Consider the following 16,897-nt stretch of genomic DNA (forward strand, 5'->3'; position numbering starts at 1 on the left):
TAATGAATCGGTATTAGCAAAACTAAATTATACTGTTATTAGTATTAAGAACAAATCGTTATAATTGTATTAGATGTTTAATCAAATCAAGGCATTAATAATTATATTAAATGTCTAATCATCTCTTAGTTGATTCGATATTTTCATTATATATTAATATTGAATTATTAACAAACAATTTCTGGGCACTAGGAGTGTTTTATGACACACACTCAAGCCCATTTGTTTCTTTTAGCATTTCGTTGACAATGACCCACACAAAGCAAGGGAGGAGATTACATAGAAAGGGAGTGTTGTTAAAACATTTCACTTATGTAAAATATTTCTATATAATTTTGTCATTGCAATTAAAAATGGTCTAAATGTTGGGGATGACCCCGCAACGTGATGGTAAGTCACGAGCCTTGTTGCTAGGGCAGTCAAGAGTTCAAAACTTGTGCCTTTCATCTTACAAGCACCCTCGACAAGGCACACAAGTTGGCAGCATGGAAACTCAGTTGATGACATGGAGGGAACCGTTGGCAAAAGCGGTCTGTGATAGATGGGAGTTATAAGGAGAGGGCACCGCCATCGTGGATAGATAAGGAGATAACTGTGCGCGGCGATGGAGACATAAGTTAACACTTGCATACAGTGACAGAGAGATAAGGTTTTGCTTGTGTGAGGCAAAGGAGATATAAGGGTGAACTATCTTGCACGTGCAATAAAGTGATAAGGTGAAGATGCCATGCACGCGCAGTGGCAAAAAAAACATCTCTAAGGATGAGGTCGCTCAAAAATGTGGCCTCACTGATTCATAGCTCCAGTCAAAAGCCTTAACAGCTTCGACACCTTACCGAAGATTAAAAAAAAAAGTCTCAATTATTGAATAATGCTGATTGAAAATTTCTCTGTATTTTGTTTTGGATTGCTCCACAAAAAATTCAAGACAAAATAATAAAGAAATAGAGACTTTTTTGGCATCTGTCAAAAAAGCATATTAGTGTAAAAAATTAAATAAAATGCACTATTCATGTATGGCCTCTATATCAGTGTTAGAAACAAGGGATTTCAGCAATAGTTACATTCCATTTACACAACATTGATATGAAGTGGCCAAAGTGTGAATAGAATTCAATAATCCCAGTTTGAAATTAGTAAAACCCTTAAAAACATAAGAAATTAGAAATTAAAGTAATATTCATAAGAATAGAGGAATAAAAACTGATTGATATTTCCTGTCCATTATAGCACACAGATAAATATAAACATAATAAATAAAACGTCTGATCTTAAAAAAAAGCAATTGGGCTTTATGCGAAAAAATGTTGTACTGGCCCTAAAATAGCAAGCTGTGTCACTAATCACAGACTAATATTTTAGCGGCAGCCCTCTGTTTTTCTTATCTAAACCCATATAATAGTATAAATTTTGAAAACCCCTCTTCAGCTGTAAAACTTGACTTTGAGAATAATTTCTCAGTTTGCTTCTGCTATATATTTTTCTACCTCAAAGGCTTTTAGTTAACAAATTCAGAATAACTTTTGAGAAACTTGGGAAACAGCACAGCAAGTACCTGTGAACAACTCTCCTGCTAATCAAATCAATAACATAGCATATCGTAAAATCATAACAAAATACACCAGCTGATTATTTTAGAACCTCAATCACAAAATAATATTTCAGGTGTAGCCCTATGTTTTTCAGATTTCCAGCATAAAACCATATTAGAGTATAAATTTTGAAATCCTCTCTCAGGGTTTAAAATTTGACTTTAAAAGTAAGTTTTCAGTCTGCTTGTGCTCTATATTTTTCTGCCCCTCTAGGCTTTTAGTGTAAAATTGAAAGTTGAAACAAAAAAAATTCAGAATCACTTTTGAGAAACTCAAGAAACAGCACAGCAAATGTGGTAAAACAATTACTTGTGATCAATCATGAAGTTTTTAAGAATTCTGCTACCATGATTACAACAACCCTCCTGCTAATCAAATCAATTATTTAGCATCTAAAATCATGACAGAATCCGGTTACTGATTATTTCAGAACCTCGATTACCCTCCAGGGTTTGGATCTCCCCTGGACTTATATATATTTCAATATTATTTGCTGCCATCCATTTCCATTCGCGGCAATAAGCCAGACATGATTCTTTACATCTTGTGCTCCTTTATTGAATTCTGATGGGGGATACTTAATAACCAAGCCATCCTACTAGATGGATTTTTTAATAAATCGCTGCTGCAATTTCAGGACTGACATGCACAGATTATGAAAAAAATTGATAGTATGGGAAATATGGTGCAGTATGGTAAAAATCTGGTATACTACAAATCTATTCAAGTCTATTTACTTGCACTGCCAGTGAATGTCCATTTGTGTTCCAGCCTTGAAGAACAATCTTCGGTACTGTACCTGTAGGGACTTCAAATGTAATATCAATGGGCAACACCTCACCAGGAACTAAAGAGAAGTAGTTGTCTGAGTAATGGACAGGGAGTATGCGTTCGTCTTCTCCTGTTTTGGGATTCTTGGTAGTAGCATGTACAGCAAAATGAAGAAAAAATGCAACACCTGAGTGGTCCCCCTTGGTCTCCACATGCATTTGTTTTTCCTTCCTTGCATGCACAAGACTTGATATCCTTGAAAGAAGTCCCTCCGTTTTCTCATTTACAGGTTCCAGTTTCGTATTACTATTCTCAATCTTAATGGGTCCCTGTTGGTTGTGATGGTGTTCAATATTAAGGAAAGACTGACCTTCGGATAGTGATATTTTTGAGAGGTTGTGCACTTTCATTTCAGCTTTATATGTTTGTCCTACCAAAGTTACTTTGGCAGATGTCCGTATTGGAACTCTTTTAGATCTATATGCCTCTAGTGGCTTGTAGTCTCCTCCTGCCAAATGGAGCCAATAAAAGTTCCTAGATAAAATGTTTGAGTTCGACTTATCTAGAAGCTTAAGGACAAGAAAATAAACTGGCTTTGCATTCTTTGTCTTTGGATACTCCATTTCAAATATTGGAAGTGTTTTTTTTGGTGGCACTGATATGCTTTTACTGAGTTTGTGGTATGGGCAGCTCCCTTCCAGTTCCCATACTGATGTATCAACTATAACTCCTGAGAGGGGGCTTGATGTCGTATTCACAATCTGAAAAATAAAAATGGAAGTTAACTACACATGTTTCTAGGATCAATTGCTGGAAGGAAAAACAAAACTTAGTCTTACACACATGAATGTATCTATAAAATATGAAGATACAGACAAAATAATTGGTGACGTCAAAATCACCTCAACAAAATATGTTGCTAGATTTAGTTGAACATGAATAGGCTCTGCAGCCGAACGGGCCCCATAGAATCCTGCAGTCTGATCATGAAAATGGTCATAAAATTGACCCCTTAGACCCGTCCAGGGGTTTTGTGTTTTCCAAATTAGGACACCCGTATATTTTGTCCACATCCGTGATGTCCACCCTTCCAAAAGTGCCCTATACTGAATATAGTTAACAAGTTGTGCCTGGAAAAATATCAAAGAACTGTACAAGTTAGATGACCTTCAGTTATAGCAATCTCTAGTTTTTGAAAAGAAGAAAAAATAATAGTTTTGGCCTACCTTTTCACAGAAATCATCTAGGCTCTTTGGCTCTCCATACATTACAATTTGATTATGGACCTTTCCTGGTTTAGAATATGGTATATACTTGTGATAGTCCCAAACAGGATTTGGCACTTCAATAATGTAGCCATTTGAGAGCTGAAAGAGCGGGATTTGCCATGATTCTTGAGGCATTGATCTTCTTATGGTGGCTGCAACTGGAATCCCTACAGAACCTACCTCTGGATTAAACCCATATTTGTAAAAGTTGTCCTTGAAAAAGTCTTCTGGATACTGGATTTCATATGGTCCATCTGTAAAATCTCCTTTTCCATTTGCAAATCCATCCCATAATGATCCCTGGATGTATAAACGAGTCCCATCCAGGTATCGGCTAGGATCTTCATAAGATTTGGTCCACGAATGTGAATCCATCAAATTTGTGTCAACTCCAGGTAACTTAAAGAAAGGATGCAGCTTAAGGTCATTCTTCAGAGCTGTATTAATGTCCTCTGGTGGGTGTTGCTCATTACCTCCAACCCATAAGGCCAAGCTTGCATGGTTGCGCAAGAGCTTGATTGTATCCCTCGCACAATCAAGAAATAGATTATGATCCATTGGCCCATCTGGATTCGAAACAGGTATGCCACGCCCATCAACATCTCCAGTTATCCAAAACTCTTGCCACACCTGAAGCATGGTACATTTTATTTCAGTGGAATGTTAAGATGTGTATATGAATTGTTGACATCAAAATAAAACTTGTGTGCTAAAATTTGTTGGTTTGAATCACAAAAAATGTGCTCGCCAAGAAGTTTTATTTAAACTAGGATTAGTGTGAACATTCCTACTTTCCAAACCATCTGGGTGGAAAACAAATAACATAGTTTTGTCCACAAGCTAAAGTAAAATACAAGAAAACATTTTAAAAATCATTAATCAATTATTTAGCTTATCTATTCTATAAATTTGTTGTTTCTCCCACCTACCTCCTCCCTGCCCATGGCCTCTCCAATCTCACACCAGGCCTCACAAACTAACCTTATCAGCAAGATCACACCCCAATCAGCCAAATGGCTAAACAGATCAAAATTCAACCCCATTAAAGGCCATGGTCTCCTCACAAAACCAGCTGAATTCCAATTATGGTTCTAAGATCAGTTCTGCAGTTTGTAATGAGAAGAAACAAAACTGCAAAGAATAGTTTCTCCAAAATACTCATCACCATGCTCATAGAATGACAACTTGTCATTAAAAAGAATGATTGCCACCTAAGGATGGAAACCCTGCCCTAGTTAAAAAATTCAGTGGATGATCAAATAAAATACAGGCTATACCTGCGCGAAGATAAGGCCCTAATATGCAGATAAATGGGAGCTTTCTCTAGAAACCTGCTGGTTCTGTGGACATCATGATGTCCAGAGGGGATTCATTGGCCATCTCTTCAAAATAAGAGAAAATCATGCCTCCCAAGGTAAACCGTTAGAAAGATCATGTCTCTTCCAGGGTGAACCATGGTCAATGAAACCATGGTTCCCTAAGTTCAACCCAAGTGAAACTCCCACATCTCCCTAGTGAATATTACTAAGATTACTCTCTCACGATAATAGATGATGATGCTATTTTCACAAAACAACTGAGAGTTCACAATTACTCTCAATTATGTGTCAACATGTAATTGGAGAAGCCATTACAAACAATGCTGCTGCACATGGGAGGAATCAAATAGGAATAACTAATAGAGAAAAAACTACCAGATAAAGAGTAAAACACAAGAATATTACCATCAGATGTCAAATCTACCATCAGCATGGCCATTTAGCTCGAGTTTGAATTGGAGACTGTAATGTCCCCACTTTGAAATAGAATTTAATAATGAATAATAATAATAAAATTAAAATATTAAAAACTAAATTAAAATATAAAAGAATATAATTAAAATATAATAATTATCATATATTGTAAATACAATGGTTCAAATTCTAATCCATAATTCTTTTTGTATACATTCATATTGATGTATTAAATGTTTGGTCATAATCCCTATTTTGTGTTATATCTCTTCATAATTAATTTATGAAGAAATATCTTGATTATATTTACTGATTACTAATCAGTAGTTGATTACAAGTTAAATATTGTAATGAAACTTCTTCAGATTCAATGAAATTATATTTATAAATGTATTACAATTCTCACTTTAAGTTGGAAATGTTGTCTCAGGACTAAATTAAGGTAAATCCTAAAAGGGCACATTACATATTTTAATGCATGAGGCAAAGTAAAAGATCAAATTTGGGAAAGGAGGGAAAGGCGAGAGTGGTCCAAGGTATGGAAATGATATAGCAAGGATTCTAGAGAGCATTTAGACAAGTTTTGGAGAGTTCAGTAATAAAAAAAGCTGCATAAATGGTCTAAGAGTGCACCTATGAGGCGAATGGTCAGTCTTGAGTAAGATTCAATTAGAACAAGTGCATAGAAGGTCAAAATGAGTGCTTCTGAGTGTGAAAATTGTCTTACCAAGTCAAAAGGCATATGGAATGGTTGTAGCTAATCAACTTCAAATTTGAACAAAAACTAGACTTCAAGCAAAAAAATGCATAAGTTGTCCAATGTCAATGATGTGCACCCCTATGGATTTTTCAAACAAAAAACATTGTTTCTTGTCCTTGCTTAATAAGGCCACCCTGGCTAGAATAGGACCAACCTGTCTTTTGAGAAAGCATTGTTCGTGTATTTGATTAGAACTCACCATTCCTTCACATTAAATTGCCGTTGTAGCCTTTGAAAGCAGAGAAAGGTATTTAGGAGCAGCTAACAGCATATAAAGTGTGCCAAACATGTGGCAGAGGTAAAGGTAGTGCCTGAGAAGACCAATTTGATATCTTTCAGTGGCATCAATATCCAGAAAGAGCAACTAATTGAAGGGTCAGTGTTAGAAGTGCTCAAAATAAGCACCTCAACTATCTCAAGCATGTGTAAGGTCTATCATAGACTTATCTTGGATGGTAGCAGAGAGGTGAGGGCATGTTTGAAATAAGATCGATCGACACTTGGATGACAAGTGTAACAGGGAAGCACACCAAAGAAGTCTATTAAATCTTTTTTAGAGGAACAGCTCTTACAAGGGCATTAGAGTAGCTTGCAAGCCTTAAAGTGACATAAAGTGTGCTTCATTTATCCTCAATAACTTTTAAGTCGTTGAAGGGCAGGACTCTACCAATAGGGGAGATCTTTCTCCCAAATCACCTATCCAATTAGGTGTTAACCCTCTAAAACCTTACAGGTTCACTAGTTACTCACCAGGCTTCCATATCCCAACAACACACCCATGCTCCACAACACATCTCCAATCCTTGACACATACTCAACTAGGGCCAAACAACATATCCAAACCCCAAATCTCAACTTTCCAACACTTCATTACTACTCTCACCCTTATAGTCTCTTACCCAACATCAATGCTTGTCAAAGTTCCAACCCCCACTTTTATCATGCAATGGATGCTCACAACCCAAATACCCTTGGACATCCCTTCAAAGGTTTCAACACATGCCTAAACAAGACTCTCTACCCTCCCAACCACCCAACAAGGTTATTGACCACTCACAACCAACACACTGATTTCTAGGACAGCCAATAGATGCTTTTCATAGGTAAAGGGACAGTCACATATCCTTTGGGCGTTCTCACTCCATAGGGCCTACAAGGAACTTCTTAATCCTTCTATAGACCTCACACATCCACATCTACTCAATGCTTAGACCAAATTGTACATATTCACTTCACTGTCAAGTTAGGACAGTCAAAACACACAAGAGGACAGTCAAAAACTTTTCATATTTGCTTTGTCACTTTGGTTTGACAATCATTGGAACATGTTTGTGACTCCATCCCACACTCCTCTCTGCATTCATTAAGCCTTTGGGGGTCCCACCTTGCATACACACCATCCAAACTCAATATGTCACTGTTTTACCAGTCTGGGACAAAAATTTCAGTCTTTTCCTCAAGGTTTGTACGTGCCAAAGTTAACATGGAGTGAAATATCCCAGACCAATTTTTTCAATTTTTCAATTACAGAAAGTAATGCAACACACATCCATTAGGGTTAACACTTAAACCAAAACGATGCGGAATACAACTCTAACCAAGAATGTACACCAGGATCCTGGGTTGGGCAAGGCGTGAGCATATGGTCAGAGGGTCTTAAAGCATTTTGAAAGTAACTCTAACCAAGAATGTGCCCAAAATGGACTAACATACGGTCAAAGGATCTTAGTGCATGCTGAAAGCAACTCTAACCAAGAATGTGCCCAAGATGGACTAACATATGGTCAGAAGATCTTTACAATTACAACTGCTGGAAGGAAAACTCGACACCAAGCATGTGCTTTCAAACCCAGGGTGGGAATGGAGCTACCATATTGCGGAGATGCTAAGAACTTAGAAATGGAATTAAATGTAAATAACAAGCATGAAATGAATATGAGAAGAAATGCTGCCAGTACTACTGTTCAGCTTACAATATGATAGTGAATGCTTGCCAAGATCATAAGATTAAGACTATACAATGCTGCAACAATATAGAAGACTCTCCCGGGCTTAACAAGAATGATAAGTCCAAGAAATTCTACTCAAGGATCAATCTTAATATTCTGATTTACGACAGACCTGCACTTGAAATGCTTAATCAGCAACACATGGAATCACTATAATGCTCACTACTCTCTCGATACTAGTCCGAATGACCCAAAACCAAAAGCAATGGCTTCCTATGAAGGAGGCGAACAAACCAATACCAAGAAATCAGACATTAAACCAACGGATTATTTAACACGAACCCCAAGGCAATTTCCAGCAGTGACGCCAGGCAAGAATGGCGATTCTTCTCTATAAAATAAAACACTTCATATTAGAATTTGCAAATTTGCACAAAGGAGCGCCCAGCCAAAGCAAGAGGAAATATGCAATACCCAAAATGAATATGTTTTTATTTTGAATTATATGAGTGAAACTACAAATCTGCCCTGCTAACTGCAACTCCCGAAACTGAAATGAAATGCAAATAACTGAACTTCCAGCACGCATCAAGCTACAATACAATCCTCACTACAAACTCTCACAACTACACTAAATCACCACTAGTTGCTATTATTCAAGCAAGAAGCAATGCCAAGGCTAGGAGGCATTCATTCCTCGAAGCAACCCCAATACCATTCCGGCAGAGTAACACTTCCATAGACATCAGATGCCAAATGAAGGGAAGAGGCCTCCATTTATAAGCTTAACAAGGAATCTCTAAAGGCTTCTAGAAAGTGCGCCCTAATTTCACATTTGAATTTTCCTCCAAGAGATGGCGCCACTTTTAAAAGCTTTAATTAACCTTTATTTTAATTCACTTCTCTTCATAAAGTTGGCACCCCTTTTCATAAGCAAGATTTTAGACCTTAGGAAATATTAAATCCCTTCCATGATGCGTCCACCCTTGAAGACCACCTTTTAAAACAACTTGAAGTGATGAAGCTAGGCCAAGCGGTCAACTTTAAAATATAACATTAAAACATAACATTATTTAAATGAAATGAACTTATCTCTCCAAAAACATCTCAAGGCCAAAAGTGACGAAGCCAACTGAACCAACTGAAGAAGAGAACCAACTATGTCGAAATAATCAGGACCACTGCCAGAAATAGAATTTACTAAAAATAGTAAATTCCAAAAAGTGCTCGGAACGCAAAACCGGACATACCACTGCGAAGCCCTCTGAAAACACAGAAAGAATCCGCGATCCAAACTCTAATTCACGAGCAACAACAACCTCCAAAATTGGAAACCCTAATTTCACCCATTGAGTAGCCTACGAGTCTCCGAAATAGGCCATCAGTCAACTAAAACATCACGCCTGAGAAGGGGACATTACATGGAGCCCCTGCAAAAACAAAATAAACAAAATACAAATACAACAAGGCCATCCACCACAGAAATGAGCATTAATGAACGTGGAATGGTCTCGAGTACATAGTTTTCCCCTCTCGGGTTTACCCTAGATCAGGGTTTAGGCAGGTTTTACAAAATTTAAGATATCTTTTCAAAAACTCAACAAAATTTGATGAGACAAAAAACACATGAAACTGGATTCACCCTCCTTCAGTGCCAAATCGATTCCAAGGGCACATCGATGAGTTTTAATGGTGAATGATAAGCATGAACAGTCTGCTACGTGGTAATTCTTAGAAAAAGTGCAGAAAACTTCCAAATTTTTATTGATTTTTTTTGTTACATCTAACACACCAACCTCAAAATCCACGTGGGAAGAGCCTTTTCAACACTTTTCAGGCCTCCCATCGGTTATAACCACCTTGGAAACCAACTTCACTAACAATCACCTAATTACCCTTCAAAACACAAAAGTTGCTTGAGCTTTTTTTTTGACAATGATGACAATTTTGCTCCAAATTGTACCTAGACTTGATCCATGACTCCTATGACTCAATATTGATTCAAATAGGTCCAAATAGGCCTAAAAGACCCTTACACAACACAAAATATCATATTAGACCTATGGAGGCATTTTTCCCACATCAAGCCAATTTTGCCAATTTGTGCCAACATGGCTCCTATTGAGACTCAACATACAAACCAATGGTCTTGTTGACCTTATTACATCACATATGGTCTTGATGACCTTATTTACAACTCTCATCCTTCAAAATACAAAAGATTCAAAATTTGCCTCATAGAGGGTTGATGGTAGCCTAGGTGCACCAAAAAAAGGCACCTAAGAGTAAAGATAAAATTGTTAAAATATTAGATGTTATTAAACAATAGAGCGAGAGCTCTATATAAAGAATTTACAAGAGACGATGTTTCTAAAAGAAACAATCGTAAACTGAAGTTGAAAATCGAAACTAACTAAATAAACTAAAGATGACTAAGAAGACTAAGATGACCATTAAAGAAACATTACAATATTCTAATACCCTCCCTTAATGGTCATCGGTTTAACTACCTAGAGAAAAACAAAGAAGGCTGCCCCCTTCTCAAAACGTTATGTGACATGAGCCTGCCACTGACCCTCCCAAAATCTGGAGAACTTCTAGATAACACAAATCGTCCACAAACTTTTGCAAATGAGCATGACGACCCAAAATAGACTGCAAGAAGCCACGATTTTTGAGGAAAAAATCACCAAACCCAAAAACTGAAGATCACAAAGAATCATTTTTTTGGAAAAAACGGTAAAATCCCTAAGGCAGGAACATCTATACCCATGATTTTTGAGGATAAGATCAGGCAAAACCCAGAATCCCATGCGAACATTGCGAATTATAGATGACCAGACAAGATTTTTGAGGAGAAAAATCGATCAAAACCGGACATGATTTTTGAGGTGAAAAATCGTCAAAACCCAAGACACAAAATCCAAGACACGGATCAAAATACAAAACTTCGTTTTTGAGGAAAAACGGTAAAACCCAAGTGAGCTATAGGCTCCATCCCCAAGGACTAGTCTCGCCTCAACTCGCCCCAAAATGGGTGTTGGGCTAGGTCACGAGGATACCCTGTGGCACCAAAAAAAAAGGGTAAAACCCAACAGAATTTTTAAGGATAAAAAACATTTAAACCCTCCCAGAATTTATTAAGAGAAAAAATTATTAAAACCGAATAGAAAATTTTTTAAGGGAAAAAAATTTATAAAAACCCCACCAATAATTTTTTAAGGCAAAAAATTATAAACCCATCAAAAAAAAATTTTAAAAGGAAAAAATTATTAAAACCCACCAAATAACTTTTTATGGGGAAAAATTAAAAAGCCCTAGCTGCAGGAGATTTCAACAAAGCTATTGCATTCTTCATTGAAGAGCCAGAAACAGAGAGGGCGTCGAAATCTCGGAACCATCGCATTGAAACATCAGACCCAACACGTAAAACAAGAGCTACATGGATTTGAGCACAGAACAAACACCGAAAGAGCTATCACAAATCTCCCACAAAACAAATCAAAACCACCAAAAAATGGTGCCAAGAAATCGCACAAAACAAATCAAAGTTTTGAAGCAGAAGGGTAAACACAAAGGTCTTGCGGTTGAAAAACCAATGAAGAAACCACAAAGAACCATCACCACGACACCAAAAGGAACAAAAATTGTGCAGGATAACACCAGGTTGTAGGAAGACAGTCACAAAACACAAAAATTGCGATCGCAAAATAGTGTCGCAAAGAAAAGAAGCCATGAACAGAGAAATCACGCTACAGGTGTAATGTCCCTACTAGTTAGGGATCACTATCCTGCAAAATAGATTGTTAGAATAAAACAAATCTATAAATATATAACTGATCTGAATTGCAATCCAATTTTAAAATACTTAATTAGTATAATCATAATCTTTATCTAATAAAAAGGATACAAATGCCATACGTAAGTATGTCCTTAGGCGGTCGTGAAGCTCGCCTTCTTGGAACCCATCTTGGTTCCAAGCCCTTCTTGGAACCCATCTCGGTTCCAAGCCATCCAGGAAATCGAAGGTTAATTCGATTCTTGTCTTGGATGTAATGTCTTACACCCAAGCCATCCGAGGAAGACCCTATGTCAATTCCTCGCCTTGGATGATGCATCTCATCATCCAAGTCCTTAGAGGGGACCGGCCAGATCCGTCTCTTCTTGGTTGAACTTAATCAACCAAGCCATATATATGCATATAGATATTCAGTATATACTGCCTTCCAGAGATTATCATAATCCCTCCATTAGGCTAAGGGGGTTTCCTCCCTATAGCCTCCATCACATTTATATTACATTTAACAATTCATTCTATGTTCCATTCCATAATCTACATTTACGTATTCTTAGTATTCCATAACATATATTCAAAAAACTATTCATTAACATATATTCATATTTATTTATTAACATATATTCCAAAAATATTCATTACTTATATTCATTAACATATATATTAAATATGCCTTAATTATATTCATTAACATATATATTAAATATGCCTTAATTATCTTCATTAACATATATATTAAATATGCCTTAATTAACTTCATTAACATATATATTAAATATGCCTTAATTATCTTCATTAACATATATATTAAATATGCCTTAATTAACTTCATTAACATATATATTAAAATATTAACATATATATTAAATATGCCTTAATTATCTTCATTAACATATATATTAAATATGCCTTAATTATCTTCATTGACATATATATTAAATATGCATTATATTCATTAATATATGTAATAGCATGTTCATTATTTATATTTATTAACACATAATTAAATATTCCTACTTGACTTACCTGTGTGTAACCTGCTGTTGTAGTGTTCAGGCCTTTCTCCTTAACCATGTAGTAGCCTTCTTCTCCTCCCTCCTCCCTTTTCTTTTTCTCTACATATATATTTTCTAAATGTCATATACCTTTTGGGTAGATAACACCGAGGGGGCACATCCTTTCTTTACGAAGGTAATCTTTACCAACAAATCTGTCTTTTATTGATTAACATTTGAATGGATATTGTTTTACTAATCTCACACCCCTTGGATGATCATGTGTTTTGTTATTGTTTTATCGGGATAGTTGAAGCACTTGGTAATGATCGCACCTTCTATATGGTCTTCACCAAGTTGAATCTCTTGTCTTAAAGGAGGCTGCCATGGTTTATTTTCCAACAAATCGTATCGTTGTTTATTGTCTTAATATTAATTAATCGCTTCTTTAAGTGTTCGCTGGCCACTATATGTTTTGTTATCGATAATTTTCTCAATTGCCGCTTACTTCCACTAATGAACTTTCACTACATTATGTGTCAAATATTAATCTAGATCTGCTAAGGTCGTCAGTGGAAAATATTGGTCTTTACGTATTTGGCTATCAATGAAATTTAGACTCTCCTTCCATATTTGTTTGCCACCTCTATTATCACTACTATATTAATATTCTGATGAAGTTGATCATCAATATTATAAGTCGACCATATAATAATAATTTAGTGTTGCTTTATTCGAATTACTAATTTATTAATCCTAATTAATATCATTAATGATTATTTCCTCCTTAACATATCTTTGATGACCGCTGCCTTATTGCAGTATAATTGTTTGATAGTTATTATATAATAATCATATATAACAATTATTATTCATAACAAATAATAATAAAAATTAATAATTATATATTAGAGGAAAATCGTGAAGTCTCATGAATGAGACGATTTTCCAATATTATTAAATGTTAATTAATAAATGTTTTAATTATCGTATTTATTTAATCCAATGTCCAAAGAGGGGTTATGACAACAAGCCATCGCATGTAGTCAGAAATGACGCACAATTGAGATCCCACACAAAAAAATCACAAAAATCCTAGTTGTAAACAAACGCAGATCTGTCACCAAAAGCAACCCATGAACCAAGGCGGCCAGAATCAGATCTGAAGCAAAAATGTAACCCTATACGACAAATCCGTACCAAAACTGAGAGTTGGAAAAGCCCTCCCAAACCCCTGAGCCCTCCCATAAGGGAGTCAGACCCAGATGAGCAACCTGGGCTCTGATACCATGTTAAAATATTCGATGTTATTAAACAATAGAGCAAGAGCTCTATATAAATAATTTACAAGAGACGATGTTTCTAAAAGAAACAATCGTAAACTGAAGCTGAAAAGAGAAACTAAATAAACTAAAGACGACTAAAAAGACTAAGATGACCATTAAATAAACATTACAATATTCTAATAAAAATAAGTTTGTTTGTTTTTTTAAAATAAAAGGCCAAGGCCTGAAAATATATTGAATATTAAAGTAGGGGAATTAAAATAACATGAAAGAGTAAATAGAAGATTTTAAGGGAAAGGAATACCCTCAAAATCAAGAGAGAACTCAAAAAGAGTTCCTAAACAGGATACTAGGAACAAAACAAAATATTTACAATAAACCCTAGAGAGAACGAAAAAGTAATGAGAAAACATTGAAACTATCGGATTGGCATGATATGCACAAATCAAAATGAAGAGGCAAAGATGACTTGCGGTCATCAGAATCATGATCTTCGCTATCTTCAAGGGTCTGGCAAAAGACTGAGGAAAGAAACTTGGAACCAACTGCCACAGGGCTTCTGGAAGCCAAAAAAGAGACCAAGGAGCTATTTGTCAAAGAACAAGGGAAGCTCTCTGTGAGACCATCAACCACTTGGGGAATCGAGCAATCGAAATACCAAACGCCTATCTATCAAAAAGGTCTAGCATCTGGAAAGACCAAACATCGAAACAACATGACCAGAAAAGAGAGCGCCAAAAACCTAAATGTTCACTTGTCACTTAATCTCCAAAAGAATTATTGTTTTTAGATCCACATTGCAGGAGAAAAGCTCAAAAGAAAAAAAGAGACTCTATTCATAACTAAGAGAGGCTCAATACCCATTAGCTGATTCTATTGAAGAAGCAATTGTTGCGGGGAGAGGAAATGAAGCAAGAATACCGTGTGTTGCAAATTAAGATATCTTTCATAAGGTATTGTATCTTAAAGTATCATTCATGGCAAGAAATAGGTGCCTACGATATGTAATCTTATAAATTACAATTACTAATATTGCTTACAAACCTTGATTATCTTATTTACAAATTCTTGGTGGGAAAATTAGGGTGGATATATCCCAAATCTTCAAAAGCTAGCCTTCTAAATTTTGTTTCAGCCTTGTAGCACTTCTAAATGTGAGCACAATCGAAGTTTGAATGAGTCCATTCACATGAAAAAGTGCAATAAGTTGATTCAACAATATCTCAATAACCTTATTTTTGTTCAACACAACCTTCAACTACATAAAAGAAAGGTGGAGGACACATCGATATAGGATTTTATTAACTCGGATTATATTGATCCCTATAGCATCTAGGACTACACAAGATGAGTAAACCCTTATGTTCCCAGAGGACAATCTTACTGATTTCAAAAGGCGAGTTGTGATGGATGCGGTAACAACAAAAACATGAGAGTTTGGATTAGATGGCATCAGGGAGACTTTGTACAACATGAAGCAAAGGAGTTAGTGCCATCTAATAGCAAGGTCAAGCCACAATCTTCTAGAACGAGCGAGGAGCCCCCATTAATTGCGAAGACTAGACCCTCACCCTCTCCCTATGTTTTCACTAGAACAAGGGAGTATTGTAAATGACTATAATTTGTAACTTGCAGGGTAATGAAATTCATGATGATGATTTTCCAAAACAATCATCATAAATTCATAATAGTAATCAATTGTTTGTTGTATTGATATGATGGTGTTATTTGTACTCTACTGTATTCAAATATAACTCATAGAAAGCACTTCACCAGCAATTTAGACTCATTTGATATGTTTTGTAATTGCATTTTGTATAAAGTTTGCGTTTTTAAGTAATTTAAGTATTTCTTAAGTAGTCAAAGTTTTCTAAGTTCTTTGTTGAGTCAAAAAAATTTGGGTATGTCGAGTTTGAGTCAAATCCGAGAATGTGAATTGTGGTTCCAATATATATGGTAGAGCTTCATAACACGAAGTTCACAAACTTCACATAAGGTAATAAGTGTTTGGAAGGAATACTTTGAAAGGTTTATCATTTCCTTCTGATGATTCAAAACCGAGATCATGTAAAGTGTTCATTTAGGAGTAAGTTTGGACTCTCAAAGCTTCTTCATCGTGTTTAGGGTTTTCGAAGTTCTTTGTTGAGTCAAAAGAATTTGGGTCTGTCGAGTTTGAGTCAAATCCGAGAATGTGAATTGTGGTTCCAATATATATGTTAGAGATTCATAACACGAAGTTCACAAACTTCACATAAGGTAATAAGTGTTTGGAAGGAATACTTTGAAAGGTTTATCATTTCCTTCCCTCTTCATTTAAAGCGATTCAAGTTTGCCAATCTGATGATTCAAAACCGAGATCATGTAAAGTGTTCATTTAGGAGTAAGTTTGGACTCTCAAAGCTTCTTCATCGTGTTTAGGGTTTTCTAAGTTCTTTGTTGAGTCAAAAGAATTTGGGTATGTCGAGTGTGAGTCAAATCCGAGAATGTGAATTGTGGTTCCAATATATATGGTAGAGATTCATAACACGAAGTTCACAAACTTCACATAAGGTAATAAGTGTTTGGAAGGAATACTTTGAAAGGTTTATCATTTCCTTCCCTCTTCATTTAAAGCGATTCAAGTTTGCCAATCTGATGATTCAAAACCGAGATCATGTAAAGTGTTCATTTAGGAGTAAGTTTGGACTCTCAAAGCTTCTTCATCGTGTTTAGGGTTTCCAGATTTGAGTTAGAATGAGGAAGCTACA

The 16,897-nt window shown here is 35.9% G+C and overlaps 1 protein-coding gene across 11 annotated transcripts in view; it reads right to left on the bottom strand.

The window, feature by feature from the left end:
- Positions 1 to 1,884: 1,884 nt before the first annotated feature.
- LOC131034223 (mannosylglycoprotein endo-beta-mannosidase) overlaps positions 1,885 to 16,897 on the bottom strand; it is a 155,920-nt gene continuing 140,907 nt past the window's right edge. For all 11 annotated transcript variants that reach the window (XM_057965629.2, XM_057965626.2, XM_057965619.2 and 8 more), the window contains 3 exons: positions 3,590 to 4,261; positions 3,266 to 3,493; positions 1,885 to 3,124 (listed from right to left, as the gene is read on the bottom strand). In XM_057965629.2, the coding sequence (XP_057821612.1) occupies positions 2,312 to 3,124; positions 3,266 to 3,493; positions 3,590 to 4,261 (1,713 nt within the window). In that variant the 3' untranslated portion in view covers positions 1,885 to 2,311. The remainder of the gene's footprint in view (positions 3,125 to 3,265; positions 3,494 to 3,589; positions 4,262 to 16,897) is intronic.

This window comes from Cryptomeria japonica, chromosome 3 (genome assembly GCF_030272615.1).
Source record: "Cryptomeria japonica chromosome 3, Sugi_1.0, whole genome shotgun sequence".
Lineage (NCBI taxonomy): Eukaryota > Viridiplantae > Streptophyta > Pinopsida > Cupressales > Cupressaceae > Cryptomeria > Cryptomeria japonica.